This window comes from Sphaeramia orbicularis, chromosome 4 (assembly GCF_902148855.1).
Source record: "Sphaeramia orbicularis chromosome 4, fSphaOr1.1, whole genome shotgun sequence".
In the NCBI taxonomy this organism is placed as follows: Eukaryota; Metazoa; Chordata; class Actinopteri; order Kurtiformes; family Apogonidae; genus Sphaeramia; species Sphaeramia orbicularis.
Window position 1 is genome coordinate 48,760,537 of NC_043960.1, and position 15,483 is coordinate 48,776,019.

General features: G+C 38.4%; 1 protein-coding gene across 10 annotated transcripts in view; it reads left to right on the top strand.

Annotated features, from left to right (window-relative positions):
* The window catches only part of myo9b (myosin IXB), a 254,759-nt gene that overhangs the window by 200,108 nt on the left and 39,168 nt on the right, over window positions 1-15,483 (top strand). For all 10 annotated transcript variants that reach the window (XM_030132067.1, XM_030132068.1, XM_030132066.1 and 7 more), the window contains 2 exons: window positions 1,711-1,777; window positions 14,291-14,409. In XM_030132067.1, coding sequence (XP_029987927.1) covers window positions 1,711-1,777; window positions 14,291-14,409 — 186 coding nt within the window. The remainder of the gene's footprint in view (window positions 1-1,710; window positions 1,778-14,290; window positions 14,410-15,483) is intronic.

Consider the following 15,483-nt stretch of genomic DNA (forward strand, 5'->3'; position numbering starts at 1 on the left):
ATTGGCCTTGGCGGAGGTCTGCACTCTCCTAGTGCTTCTAGTTTTATAATTATTTTTCATGTATTCAAATCAAAAGTTTGCATCCGGTATTTGTGATCTTAGTAAATCAGGCCCTCTGTCTTTAACAAACACCAAAGTGACTTGTCCCACTAAAGGCTTCTATCATTCCTTCCAAGAACTAATTTTCCATTTAGCTCTTGCAGACATTTGACAGAGGTGGAGGGAAGACTTTCTGTTTGGATGCAGAAGCCAACTGTAAATGGACTGTAACAATGGCATACATCAGACTTAGCACAAAAACATGAAACCTCTCTCTGGATCACAGCTACTTGCTCAGATATCACTTGGTGAATCTTGAGTGTTCCTTTCACTGGTGGGATATTAGCTGGGACACAGTCATCATATTACAAAATGGCCTCCTCTGAATTAAAAATTTGAAAGACAGAAAATAACAAATATTGATGCATTTATTGATTGAAATAACACAAATTTCATTGATATTTCAGTAAATATAAAAAATATTTTTAGTTATAAAATAAATTGATTATTTATGTGAATTTAATCAGTCTAAAAGTATTCGTAAAAAAGCCAAGTTTAATTTATTTTAAAGCTGCCTGTTCACCTTTATCAATGAGTATCACTGCTTATAAGACTTTTTTTTTTAATTATAGGTCTGTAATTAATAAATATACCATATTGGCCTAAATTGGAAACATTCACTAAAGGGATCAATTGGTGTAACTGGTTACACCAATTGACATTTCAATTTCAAATAATTTTTTCAGGCATTAATATGGACACCTATCATCAACCTTGAGGTTTTTGTAAATATCTTAAACAGATTTTTTCAAATTAAGTTTTTTGTTTTTCTTTAGCAATTTCTATAGTTTTCAGACCACTTGACATGTAAACATCAGTGCAAGACATCATGTCCTAAAATGTCCAAATAACTCATATTTATAAGAGAGATACTGACCTTGACACAGGTTGAGTAGGATCACTAAGTGTCCTTCTTGATGATGTAATTTCCTGTCACATGATCTTCTTTTGCAATATTAACAAAATGGCCTCTAAAGGTGATTACACCATCTTGACTATTCATTAAGTTTACTTGATTGTCAAGATTTCCCAAATAAATACTGAAATTTAAATAATTATTTTAAAAATGTCTTCTATTCCTGTGACATGAATGTAGTGTCAGATTATGCCAAACTATATTTTGAGGTATTTTAATAAAAAAATTGCACTTTTTAATCAAGGTAAATTATTTGGTGAAAGTTTTTTATGGTTACACCAATTAAACATTTTCATGCAAAACTGTTATATACACACCCAAAATAGATTAAATCTTTATATTTTCCATTCAAGACTACTTTTAAAAGATGTCTTTGACCATTCTGTAAAGTTATTTTAAACTTTTAAGTCCTTCAAATGTATCCTGCAGGGATAAAAAAAATGGGCGTAATGTCACTGACATATATATATATATATATATATATATATATATATATATATTTTTTTTTTTTTTTTTTTTTTTTTTCTTTTTCTCCTCTGCTTGCATTTTTTGCCCAGTACCTGAGCAAATATACATAGCCGTACATTTATATTCCACTGTACACCTAACAGTTCAACTGCTGTAACTAGTGCTGATATATGTGTGCCTTTTTCTTCATTTGCTTTTTAAGCTCTGTCTCATGTCTTTGTCTGTAGGAGTGAGTCAGTCTCCTCATCAGTTGACAGTTTGTCTCCAGGTTCAGAAGGCGCTTCAGCTAGAGATGTGAGTAAAATCATCTTCTTCACTGACTACAAAAGTGAACACTTTACAGCTTTGTTGGAAATATTTCTGTCCATTTATAATTGAGATATTTTATCACTTAATGGCAATCATACCTTCACGCACCCAGAGGGCATTTAGTACATATTCAGTTAGGCCCAGAAAAATATGGACAGTGACACAAGTTTTGTTATTTTAGCTGTTTACCAAAAGGTACAGTTATCAATATGGGCTTAAAGTGCTGACTCTCAGCTTTAATTTGAGGGTATTCACATCCAAATTGGAGAAAGGGTTTAGATATTATAGCTTTATAATATGTAGCCACATCTTTTTCAAGGGACCAAATGTAATTGAACAATTGATTCAAAAGCTGGGTTTTTTTTTTTTTTTTTGGTTTTTTTGGGGTTTTTTTTGCACAAAGTCTTTTTTTATTGGTATTTATGCAGGGACTCTACAGAATTGTGTTTCAGACATGAATTAATACAAACAACAACAGTCCCCACCCCCCACTTCCCACCCATGTTCCAACAGAACCCCACCCCTAACGAAACAAAACAAAACAAAACAAAAAAATTCTACTAATAAAAACAAAAACAAAAAAAATAGCAGATTGGCTTTAATTTCTCTATAATAAAGTACTTCAATAAAATAATAAAATACTTCTTACTTAACATCAGTATGGGTGATATTCAACTTCTCTATATACGGTAGAAAAGGTTTCCATATCTCATAACATTTCTGAACACACCCTCTAGTGGAATAGCAGACTTTATCTAATGTCAGGTGGTGTAAAAGATCACTAATCCACATCTTAAAGGTTGGAAGGTGTTTCTCCTTTCACCTACGAAGTATTAATCGTCTGGCAATGAGAGAGGCAAAGGCTATCATATTCTTTGTGTGTTGGTTGTGATGAATGGTTTGTGAACTTATTCCAAAAATCGCAGGAATGGCAGAGGGCTCTATATGTGTCTGTAAAATGTCTGAGAGGGTTTTACATATTGGATGCCAGAAATTATCTAATTTTGAACAGAACCAGAATGTATGTGAAAGGGTGGCTGGTGTTTGTTTACATCGATCACAGATGGGATCAAAGCTTGGTATAATCCTTGCTAGTCTCAGTTTCGACCAGTGGAGGTGATGTACAACCTTAAATTGAAGAACTGTGTGCCGTAAACAGATTGAAGAGGAATGTCTTCTGTCTAAAGCCTTTCCCCAAGTCTCCTCAGGGAGTTCTAGTCCCAAGTCTTCTTCCCATTGTTTTTTTAATGATATCAGAGGTTCCAAATTATATGTATTTAGTAGGGAATATACTTTTCCAATGGTTCCTTTGGAGCCTTGATTAACTGTCAGAATGGTATCTAAGAGGGAATGGGGTGGCTGTGGTGGGAAGTGAGTGAATGATGCCATTACGAAACTGCGGAGTTGTACAAACCTAAAGAAGTGAGACCTAGGAATGTTACATTTTAACATTAACTGATCAAAAGATGCAAATTTAGTGTCAATAAATAGGTTTTCTTTTGTAGTAATTCCTCTATTGCTCCATTCATTGAAAGCTGTGTCTGTGATTGATGGCATAAATTGTTTTTTTGCTATTGGAGCACAAGTGGGCAGGTCTCTAAGAGAGAAAGCTTGTCTAAACTGTGTCCAAATCTTGAAAGAGTGTTTCACAATCAGATTTGAGGGTAACTTAGATATCGATTCCAAAAGAGGGAGTTTTGAGCTGAGTAATGAGTATAAAGACGTTTGAGGGCAGGAGAATTTTTCCATTCACAACCATTCTGGTGAAGTGTCATTAGATGGGGATTCCTTTCAATACAACATAGATCTATTATTGGAAGCCCAATAATAATACTGAAAATTAGGGAGTGACAAACCTCCGTATTGACGATGTGTTCGTAAAATCTTTTTTCTTATTCCAGGATTTTTCTTGTTCCATATAAACCTTAATATTAATTTGTCCACAGATAAGAAAACGGATTTAGATAGTTGTAGGGGAATACACTGGAATACATACAAAAATTTGGGTAGTACATTCATTTTAATCGTATTAATTCGTCCTCCCAGTGACAAGGGCAGTAAACACCATTGTTCCAGATCGTGTTTAAGACGAGTTAGTAGAGGAGAGAAGTTTGCTTTGAACATATCTGTAATGGCATGTGTTATCCAGATTCCTAAGTATTTGAATTTTTGTTGACTGACTTTAAGTGGAAATAAATCAAAGTTAATTTTTTTAGCTGTCACATTTACTGGCAAAATTTCACTCTTCTGTAGATTAATTTTATACCCGGATATTTTGCCAAATTCCTCAAGAAGTTCAGGGTGTTCGGCAAACTATTTAAAGGGTTGGATAGGTATAACAGCATGTCGTCGGCATATAGGGACACTTTGTTTTCTGAACCATATCTTTGAATACCCTTTATACTGTCTTCACTGCGAATCGCCAAGGCTAATGGTTCTATTGAAATAGCAAAGAGAAGAGGAGAAAGTGGACAGCCTTGTCGGGTGCCACAGCGAAAGGGAAAGTAAGGGGAAAGATTATTTGTTCGAACAGCTGCTAATGGAGAAGAATAGAGAACTTTAATCCAAGAGGTGAAGTGCTGACCAAAACCAAATTGTTTAATAGTATAGAAGAGATAGTCCCACTCCACCCAATCGAAAGCCTTCTCTGCATCAAATGATAATAATATTTCTGGGATGTCGGGTGGGGTGGGACCATGAAGGATATTTAATAGATGCCTTATATTAAAAAAAGAATGGCGACCTTTAATGAAGCCTGTTTGGTCATTGGCCATAATTGAAGGCAGAACCCACTCTAAGTGGCAGGCTAGCATTTTAGAGAGAATTTTACTATCCACATTCAAAAGTGAGAAGGGACGAAACGAAGTGCAGTCAAGGGGATTTTTGTCTTTTTTAGGGATAAGAGAAATCAACACTTGTCACATAGTTGGAGGTAGAGAGCTGGTGTAAAGTGAATCTTCAAATACTGAAAGCAAGATGGGAGAGAGTTGTTCTGCAAATTTTTTGAAAAATTCAATTGGAAACCCATCCGACCCTTGAGATTTTCCATTTTGCAAGGACTTAATTGCATTAGAACAGTGGTTCTTAACCTGGGTTCGATCGAACCCTGGGGTTTCGGTGAGTCAGTCTCAGGGGTTCGGCGGAGGTCAAGACACACACTCGACTCATTCTTCGGGTGTGTGTGTCAGGCTAGGTCCAATATACACGGTGTATTGTTGTTGCTTATAGCACTACAACACATCCGGAAGTGTTTATAATCTCTTCCACTCGTCTGACGATGAATTATTTGAGTATTTTCCACATCGTTATGACTTTTGCTACTTCCTGTTAACCATGGAGGCAGCCATGTGTTGCGTTTGTTTACATTTTTCGGTCACCGCACTGGTCAGTTACAATCATGTGACGACTGACGCACCGTCGTGGATGGAGAAATCATATTACGCTAAAGCCGAGCTAGTGCCGTAATAAAGCAACGATCACAAAAATACTGAAGGAGTACAACGAGAACTTTTTTTTTGATACACTACATACAATTATCTTTTTTTTTATGCCAAAATTGCGTGGTTTGGAAAGTTCGGAGCGAGATGAGACGAAAACCGGGTTGACCTGACGGCCTACATATGATTTGTGATGTCACGCCCCGCTTGGCCGTCACTAAAGAAGGGTTCGGTGATTGCGCATATGAAATTGGTGGGGTTCAGTACCTCCAACAAGGTTAAGAACCACTACATTAGAAAGTTCCTCTACAGAAAATGGCTTGTCTAAATCCATTACAGTTTTATCATCAATTTTTGGGACATGTATTTTTCTGAAAAAAGAATCAAATAAAGAATGGTTGCCAAGTGATTCACTATCATATAGTTTTGCATAGACACTATAGAAGCTTGAGTTTATTTTAGAATGGTCTGTGTCTTGTGCCCATTTCATCGTTTATCTCTGCTATTGTCCTATCTACAGATTTCTGATGGAGCTGATGAGCCAAAATTTTTCCCATCTTCTCACCATATTCGTATGTTTTACTTTGCAATTTATTTATTACATTTTCTGTGCATCTGGTTGAAAGCAGATTGAACTCAGTTTGAAGACTAAATCATAATTTAAATAGATCGCTGGATGGAGTGGCAGCAGGAGTTGCGTCTAATCTGAGAATATCATTTGTTGACTGCTCTATTCTTTTATTGTGTTTTTTTCTTTGTTGTGCGCTATATGATATAATTTGTCCCCTGAGGTATGCCTTCATTGATTCCCACACCATTGAAGGGGACATTCCTGGGGTCTGGTTATGATGAAGGAAGAGAGTTATTTCAGATGAAATATACTTAATGAAGTCTTCATCTGAAAGTAGTAGAGTATTAAGACACCAGGGGTGATAGCTAGTGTGGGAATTTGGTATACTTAAGGTCATCAATAAGGGGGCGTGATCAGAGATAACTATAGCCTACTACTCACATCTGCTCATCAATGAAATAAGCTTTTTAATCCAGAAAAAAATAATCTATATGAGAGTATGTTCCATGAACTGGTGAGAAGAAAAAGTAGCTTCTAGCTGTAGGGTTTTTAAAACGCCATGCATCAGCTAAACCATTTGAATTAAGAAAGAGTTGTATTTGGGAGGCTGCACTAGATATGGACACAGTCCTAGACAAGCTACGATCCAAAGCGGATGATAATACACAATTCATATCTCCTCCAAAGATAAGATAATGTGTATCCAAATTGGGGATCTGAGTGAAGAAGTTTACAAAAAAGGAACTGTCATCCCAATGTGGTGCATAAACATTAACTAAAACAACTGGTGTGTTACATATCCTCCCCACTATAATTATGTAGCGCCCTGAGGAGTCTGTTTCAACCTTTGACATAACGAATGGGATATTCTTTATAAGGATGGCCACCCCTCTAGATCTAGAACGAAAGTTGGAGTGGTAGGATTGCCCAATCCATCCTTTCCTGAGTCAAGAGTGGTCAAATGTTCGAAGGTGTGTCTCCTGAAGAAAAGCAATTCCCACTTTCAGTTTACTCAGATGATCCACTACTTTCTTTCGTTTGACCAGATGATTTAAAGATTTTACATTCCAGCTTATTAAGTTCACATCGCAGTTAACTGATCTATACTGAACAAAAATATAAACGCACCACTTTTGTTTTTGCTCCCATTTTTTATGAGCTGAACTCAAAGATCTAAAACTTTTTCTGTGTACACACAAGGTTTATTTCTCTCAAATATTGTTCACAAATCTGTCTAAATTTGTGTTAGTGAACACTTCTTCTTTGCTGAGATAATCCATCCACCTCACAGGTGTGGCATATCGAGATGCTGATTAGACAGCATGATTATTGCACAGGTGTGCCTTAGGCTGGCCACAATAAAAGGCCACTCCAAAATGTGCAGTTTTATCACACAGCACAATACCACAGCTGTCACAAGTTTTGAGGGAATATGCAATTGGCATGCTGACTTCAGGAATGTCCACCAGAGCTGTTGCCTGTGAATTGAATGTTCATTTCTCTACCATAAGCCATCTCCAAAGCTGTTTCAGAGAATTCATGAAGAAGACTGTGCGAGGAAAATGGTGGTCACACCAAATACTGACTGGTTTTTATGACCCCCCTGGACCACCCAATACAGTAAAAGTGCACATTTTAGAGTGGCCTTTTATTGTGGCCAGCCTAAGTCACACCTGTGCAATAATCCTGCTGTCTAATCAGCATCTTGATATGCCACACATGTGAGGTGGATGGATTATCTCAGCAAAGGACAAAGGAGAAGTGCTCACTAACACAGATTTAGACAAATTTATGAACAATATTTGAGAGAAATAGGCCTTTTATGTACATAGAAAAAGTTATAGATCTTTGAGTTCAGCTCATGAAAAATGGGAGCAAAAACAAAAGTGGTGCGTTTATATTTTTGTTCAGTGTATTTGAAGAGTCTTTACTAGCCATGGATGTATTTAAGATGGGGAGGGATTAATGGTGCATTAATTCTGAGTGGTAATGTGAACAACACCAACCTTATTCTCATGTAAAACTAAGTTATCCTCACTCACTTCAAATCTTGATCAATCGCTTGATGAATCTAGCAGGATTTTCGTTTTCACAAAGGTCATGGCTTCCTCTGGGTTTTGAAACCGTTTGTCAGTTCCATTATGCGTAATCCGGAGTTGTGCCGGGTAAAGGAGACCGTATCTGACCCCGGCTCGTCCACGAAGCAGTCCTCTCACCTCGTTGAAAGCGGACCTTGCTTGCATGATGTTGGGAGGATAGTCCGGGAATATGGAGACGTCGGTCCCTTGGAAATGGAACGGTCCGAACTCCCTGGCTCGGCGGAGAATGTCAACGCAGTCTTAGTAGTAATGGATTTTCGCCACAATAACACGGGGCTTTCTGTCCTGGCCTCTCATTCGTAGTCCCTGGTGCGACTTATCGATCAAGACGTCTTTGTCCATCTTCAAAACCTCTCAGTAGTTTGGAGACAGCTAGTGGTGTGCTTGAGCCTGGAATTTCAGGGATGTTTAATATTCTGATGTTCGAGCATCTCATTCTCCCTTCCATGTCGGTGCATTTCTCCTGCAGATTGTTGACTTCTTTCTCAAGTTTCCCCACTTTCGTCAGCAGTGTAGTCACATCGTCGGAGCATGATGAAAGCCCCTGCTCCATCTGTGACACAGTAGTTTTCATAGTCTCGATATCAGAACGAATAGCTGCTGTGTGGTTTGCTAGCTCAGTTTTTACCGCCTGTAACTCAGATTTAATGGCGTCAAAATCTCCTGTAAGAATTTCTGCTTTCAGGTCCACAATGTCCGTTTGGTTGTCGGGCTGATGAATGTCTTTGTCAGATGCAGGTGATGTCGCAATTGAGCTTGAGGCTTTGGGCCCGGTTGCGGTGGCTCCACCGGTAAACTTGGGTTTCCTCAAATTACTGGCCATTGCCTCACCAGTGTCGCAACAAAAATGCCGTGCAATAAAAAGCAGTTAATCAAAAATATGTTTTGTTGTTTCCCACTTTTATATGCTGCCAGAATAAGGCTTTTTGGGTCGAATTTAAGCAGAGTGGGTTCTCTTTGTTGCCTATTCCATTGCCTGCTCGCTAGCGCCCCCGCAGTTCAAAAAGCTGTTTAATGGGCTGCATGGGCTGTTCCCGCATTTATCCATCATGAGTTAAGCAGACAGTATGTCTGGAATTGATTCTAGGCAGGGCCGTGCAGAGAGCTATAAAGGGGCAGGGGCTCAAACTTCCTAAAGGGCACATGAAAACGAATAACCACCAATTACATATGATTTGAAATGTTTAATAAATCATTACACAAAGTATACATTTTTACATTAGTTTGGCAGACAGTTACAATAACAATATGTAACTAGAACTGCGAGCAGTTATGAACGGGGGCCAAGCCTCCCCGCCCACTCGGACCCCAGGCCCCACAGAGCCCACGGAAGTCGTCCCCGAAGGACGTGGGTCTGGGGCTGAGCTGGTGGAGGCTGGGCCCCGTTCATAAGGGTTTACAGTTGGAGTTAGTATTCCACCGTCTGAGCCGCTGTATTCACTGGAATGGGATAAATGCACCAGTAGAGTGGAAGGAGGAATGTGTGGGACTGGGATTAGTTGGAATAGATTACACTCACGTTGACCAATCATTACTAAACTGTACAGCTGGTCTCAGGAGTGACCCCACATCATACTCACCAAATTTCATAGAAATCTGTAAAGGAGTTTCAGAGAAAAAAAAATCACATATTTGCAGCGCCCATTAGAGGCTAACATTCGTCAAATTCAGCTCATACCCTCACAGTGACATATCAACCAAGTATCTACTGGTCTAAGGAGTCACCTCACATCATACTTACATAATTCATTAGAAAACCGGTTTAGCCGTTTAAGAAATATAAATTTCTCATGTTTGCAGCACTCACTAGAGGCCAACATTCACAAAATTCTGCTCATACCCTCAAAGACAGATGAGAACCACAGATCTAAGATCTGGTGTTGATAGCATTTATTTTGACCGAGATATGTAATAGTTAACATTTTTTTAGCTACCTAAAGAAATGTATTCATTTATAATTGTCGCATGTTTCGACTGAACGAAATTCTTTTGATAACTTAGTAACATGTCTATGAGAAGAGCGTAAATGCCAAGATTCACACAGATCAGATAAAATCCCAAGTAGGAGTTTCAAAAATAGGTTTTCCAGTTTTCGCAGTTTTGCCGGGAAAAAAGTCATCCCACAAATCTGCCTGACCACGCCCATGTGATTCAGCTGTACTCAGAGAATCTGAGGATATGAGGTTTTTTAATATGTGACATACAGTGTGGGAGTTATAGACCAAAATGCATTGTCTTTGGTTCTATCGCCCCCTGCTGGTGGACATATATAATTGTTTGCGTCTCAGTTCCGTGCAGGGGTCTGGACCAACCCTCCAAATGTCAGCGCTCTACCATGTACGCTTTAGGCTGCAGGAACAGTTGGAGCCGGATTCCCTGCATTCACTGGAATGGGACCAATGCATTAGGAATGCAAAAGGAGGAATGTGTGGGACTGGGATTTGTTGTAATAAATTACACCCACGTTGACCAATCATTACCAAACTTTACAGCTGGTCTCAGGAGTGACCCCACATCATACTCACCAAATTTTGTGTGAATCGGACCAACTTTTTTTTGACTTGATATTTCTCTGTTTATAGCGCCCCCTATTTTCCGATTTGTACCAAATTTGGCACAGAGCCTCTGGTTGATCTCTAAAACAAGTAACCAAAGTTTGATGTGGATAGCATTTATTTTGAGAAAGATATGCAACAATATGTGTTTTTTAGCTAGCAAAAAAATTTGTTTGTTTATAACTAGCACATTTTTTACAGCAGCAAGCTAATTGTGATAACTTTAGATCAGAAGCCTCTGGAGATTGTATGTGCAAAGTTTGAAGCCAATGGGGCTTAAACCCTAGTAGGAGTTTGAAAAAGTATGTTTTTGATATGTAGCAACTTAGAAAGAAAAATTTGCAGTGGAAGTGGGCGTGGCCTATGTCAAAAGACTCATCTCTATCCAAGGAATACAAAGATGTAAAGTTTATGAATGTGTCATTTAAAATGTGGAAGTTATAGGCAAAAACGCGTATTTGTCTGTTATAGCGCCACCTAGTGGAGTACATCCACAGTTTTTGCTCTGGTAGATCTGTGTCCTATTCTATAGGGTCCATAGAAATTTCACAGCCCTCAGCAGAACAGTTCAGCTGTAGGAAATTTTTGTTGTTTAAGTTGTAATAGGCCACGCCCACATTGTTCAGCCACACCCACCTTCAAGATCTGGCCTCAGGAAGGCCCTTCATCATACCCACCAAATTTTGTAGAAATCGGTGAAGCTGTTTCAGAGATATAAATTTTCCATATTTGCAGCGCCCCCTAGTGGCCAACATTCACCAAATTAGGCTCATACCCTCACAGTCACATGAGAACCAAGGATCTAAGATCTGGTGTTGATAGCATGTATTTTGACCGAGATATGTAAGAGTAAGTATTTTTTTAGCTAGCTACACAAATTTGTTATTTAATTATTTGCGCATTTTTCGACCAAAGAAAATTCTTGTAATAACTTTGGATCAGGCGCATGAGACGAGTGTATGTGCCAAAATTCACGCAGATCGGACAAACTCCCAAGTCGGAGTTCGAAAAAGAAGGTTTTCCAGTTTTCGCGATTTTACGGGGAAAAAAGTCATGGCGGAAATGGGCGTGGCCTAGCTCACGTTATTCAGTACTATTCAGGGAATCAGAGGATGTAAGGTTTTTGAATGTGCGACATACGGTGTGGGAGTTATAGACCAAAACGAGTTATCCTTGATTATAGCGCCCCCTATTGGTGGATATATGTGCATTTTTGCATCTGAGTTACGTGCAGGGGTCTGGACCAACCCTCCAAATTGCACTGCTGTACCATGTACGGTGTAGGCTGCAGTAACAGTTTTAGCGGGAGAAAAATAAAAAGAAGAAGAAGATGATGAATAAAAATCCGTACAAAAACAATAGGGTTCCACAGCACCGCTGGAACTGTGGAACGCGTATGCTGGCATACGCATCCCCCAGTCCCCGCGGGCTTGGCCCCCTAATACTTACGAAGTCGAATAAAGTGATAAAAATTAGGTTTGAAATTCTTTGTTGTTGTAGCCTCCTTGCAGGCCAGGTGAAGATCATTCTGAAAAGGATGGTCTCACTGGTCTTGAATAATCCCCATCCCAAATGTGGCAAATTCTGGAACTGCAGACATTTACAGGAAGATAATGTGTGTAAATGGTGTGCCTAATGCCCATGAATTGTATGTAATGTTATTCCTTATATTGTGCTTACCTGTAGTACTTTTTTTTGCCCAGTTGTTAAGGGATCTGCTACTATTAGCAGCTTCAAGTAGCTCCTTTCTTTTTTGTTTAATGTGTCTTTGTTTGCGAGGCATCTTCAAACTAAATAACAAAACAATAAAATATATAAGAAATACAACAAATACACCCACATACACACCATGCATGTCAAGCTATTTTATTATTCATGAGTGAATGTAAGGGGTGAGTGAGTGGTTCGTGGTGGGCAGATGTGGCTGCAACAGTAGTTTGCCACCAATGTGTATGGAATGAATACAAAATCCAATGAAAAGTGTCACTGAGTTTCCAAAAAAAGATATATAATACTAATGCTACATCTTCATCATCATCATCATCATTATTATTACTATTTTTATTATTATCATTCAGTATTATCATCATTGGTATCATTATCAGTATTATCATCATTCAGTATTATCATTATTTTCCAGACTCCACATTCCAAGCAAGTCCTTGAAAATACCTTGTTAAAATTATTTGACAACTGTGGGGTGGCTGTTGCTTATTTTCATTCAATAAATTTGTATGACTAATTAGACTAGACTCAGACTGCACCTATTCTGTGTATAGTAGGCTGCATTAGGCTACTGTAAAAGATGTGCATTTTCTACAATGTAAAATATATATCTCTGTCTCAAAAGTGAGGACTATTACCATGTGTTACAATTTTGCGGCTAAAACTCAACAGTTTATGGAAATAAAACATAAGCAAGTATGTGTGACTACTTCAGTGAGGACTCAGACTCAGGAGGGCACCCAGCTGTTAGAACGTGCTAGTCTGTGAGCTAATTCCATGACGTGACGATGATATTGAATTATTTACTCACTTACAATCGGTTTTCGGCCCCAAAACTATAGTTGTTGAAGAATAGGACCAGAGCGACAAGTGAATGTTTTGGGAAGATAGCGGGGTGGACTCTCACGTGCCTTGAATCGCGGAGCTTCCCTCCTCCTCGTTTATTCTCCAGACAGGACATGTGCGCTCGCTCGTGCGTGTATCTTGCAAGCAAGGTTGCACAGGAGGAAGGGGCGAGGCGTGACAGAGATGAAAGGGCACCATGACCAGGTCAAGTGACAGCCAAATTAAACCACTCGTAACATTTATTATCATTGATCAAAGTTTTAGTCATGAAAATTTTAGTCATGCAGTTTTTTGCGCAAAAAAAACAAAAAACGTAAAAAGGGCACTTGTAGGCAGAGGATCAAAGCAGCAGGGGCTCAAGCCCCCCTGGCCCCCTGCTTTGCACATGCCAGATTCTAGGTGTGGCATTTGTATTTTGGAAGCTGTTGCTGTGAACCCACAACATGCAGTCAAAAGAGCTCTCAATGGAATTGAAACAGACTTTTCCTAGGCTGAAGAAAAAGAAAAATCTATCAGATAGAGGAAATGTTAGTAGTGGCCAAGTCAATAGTTTGGTACATTCTGAGAAAAAAAGAATGCACTGGTGTGCTCTGGAACGCAAAAAGGCCTGGACGTCTACAGAAGACATCAGTGGTGGATGATCACAGGATCTTTTCCATGGTAAAGAAAATCCCCATCACAACATCCATCCAGAGAAAAACACTCTCCAGGAAGTCGGTGCATCAGTGTCTAAGTCTACTATGAAGAGAAGAATTCATCAGAGCAAATACAGAGGGTTCACCACAAGGTGCAAACCATTAATCAGCCTCAAAAATAGAAAGGCCAGATTAGACTTAGCTAAAAAAAACAAAAAACAAACAAACATGTAATATGTAAGCCAGCCCAGTTCTGGAACACTTTGACCACTAGGAGAAGTGCAGTGCATATTTTGATGCTGGAATTTTGATTTTTGAATTTTGAATACATTTCTGAATATTTCAACTCAATTTGCCCAGCTGATTTCTCAGACACTATTTACCTGATTCTAGTCAAATTTTACACACATGCTCTTTACATGCACCTTTTCTCACACTTTTTTTTTTTTTTCCAAATTACTTACATTTTTGGAAAGATAAAAAGTTAACACTCTAAATTAATCCCTGGGCAGGTAGGGTATCAGTGAGCAGGAGGGGCAAAGTGTTGTGTGACCGGGCAGGGGTATTCGTAAGCTCCACTTACTTTTTCACTTCAGTGTAAAATTTGTAATTATGTTTTTTGTACTGCAGATTCTGTCTCCTGCAGAGAGCCGTGTCGATAGCTCAAAGGGAAGCTCCATCAGGAGGAGACATCACGATGGCTCTGCTCACCAAGACTCATCCCACTCTATCCCATCCACAGCTGACAGGTAACACAGCACACTAGTGATGTAACGATATAAAAATTTCATATCACAGTTATTGTGACCAAAATTATCACGGTTATCATTATTATCACGGTAGTGTTGAAATTGTGCTCAAAATGTTCAAGAAGTACTAATACACACACTGAAATAATTTAACCAAGTTGTAGTTTGGAAAAAAAAAAAAACAAAAAAAAAACAAATAAAATAATTGGCACAATGCACTTTCTGTTGGCAGAAACATTCAAGTATTAACCCTTAGGGGTCTGAGCCTATTTTGGCCGTTTTTCAGTACTTTTGATTTTGCCTTTAAATACTATATAAACAAATGTTTACTATGTCCATGTTTGGGATCTTTTCTTTATCAGCTGTTATGGAAATGTTCAACTGATAACCCACACACAAAGAGGAGGAGAGAAAGTTAGAGTTAAAATAAATAAATGCATTTATTGAGAAGTCAATCACAGAGAAACTCTGTAAGTGAAGTCTGATTAAACAAGAGAAAACTAAAGATTATATAGAACCAAATCCAACCCCCTCAAACTATGATGTCATTCCTTACGTACATCGTACCACTCCCTACTACTCCTTCTCTGCTCCGTGAAGAGGTCATGATGACCTCTTCACTCTAACCTTGCTTGGATCCTATCTGGAGTGCAGGCGCCATCCTCTATCTACACATTCAGACATTTAGGTGTTTGGGTTTTAACTCAAGGCAAGAACTCCGTTCCTGGGTTGGGGGTGTTACAGAGTGGTAAACATCACACATAATGAATAATGACTCAGCATTATAAAATATAAAAAGTAAATTTTTCCACCACACAGCACAACTTCATCTATTTTATCTGCCTATTATTTTTTTCACTTTAACCTACTCTACCAACACAAAAGGACAAAAAACATACAAAAAATATATAAAATTCGATTTGGAAAATGTATGTAATTTATTGCAGCAAATATGCTTAACAAACTTTTTCAAAGACTTTAAAAGTGAATATTGGTTCCAAATATTAGGTATATAAGATTAAAATTGTAATAAATGAAAACTATGCTCAAATATTTGACTTAAAAGCAGATCTT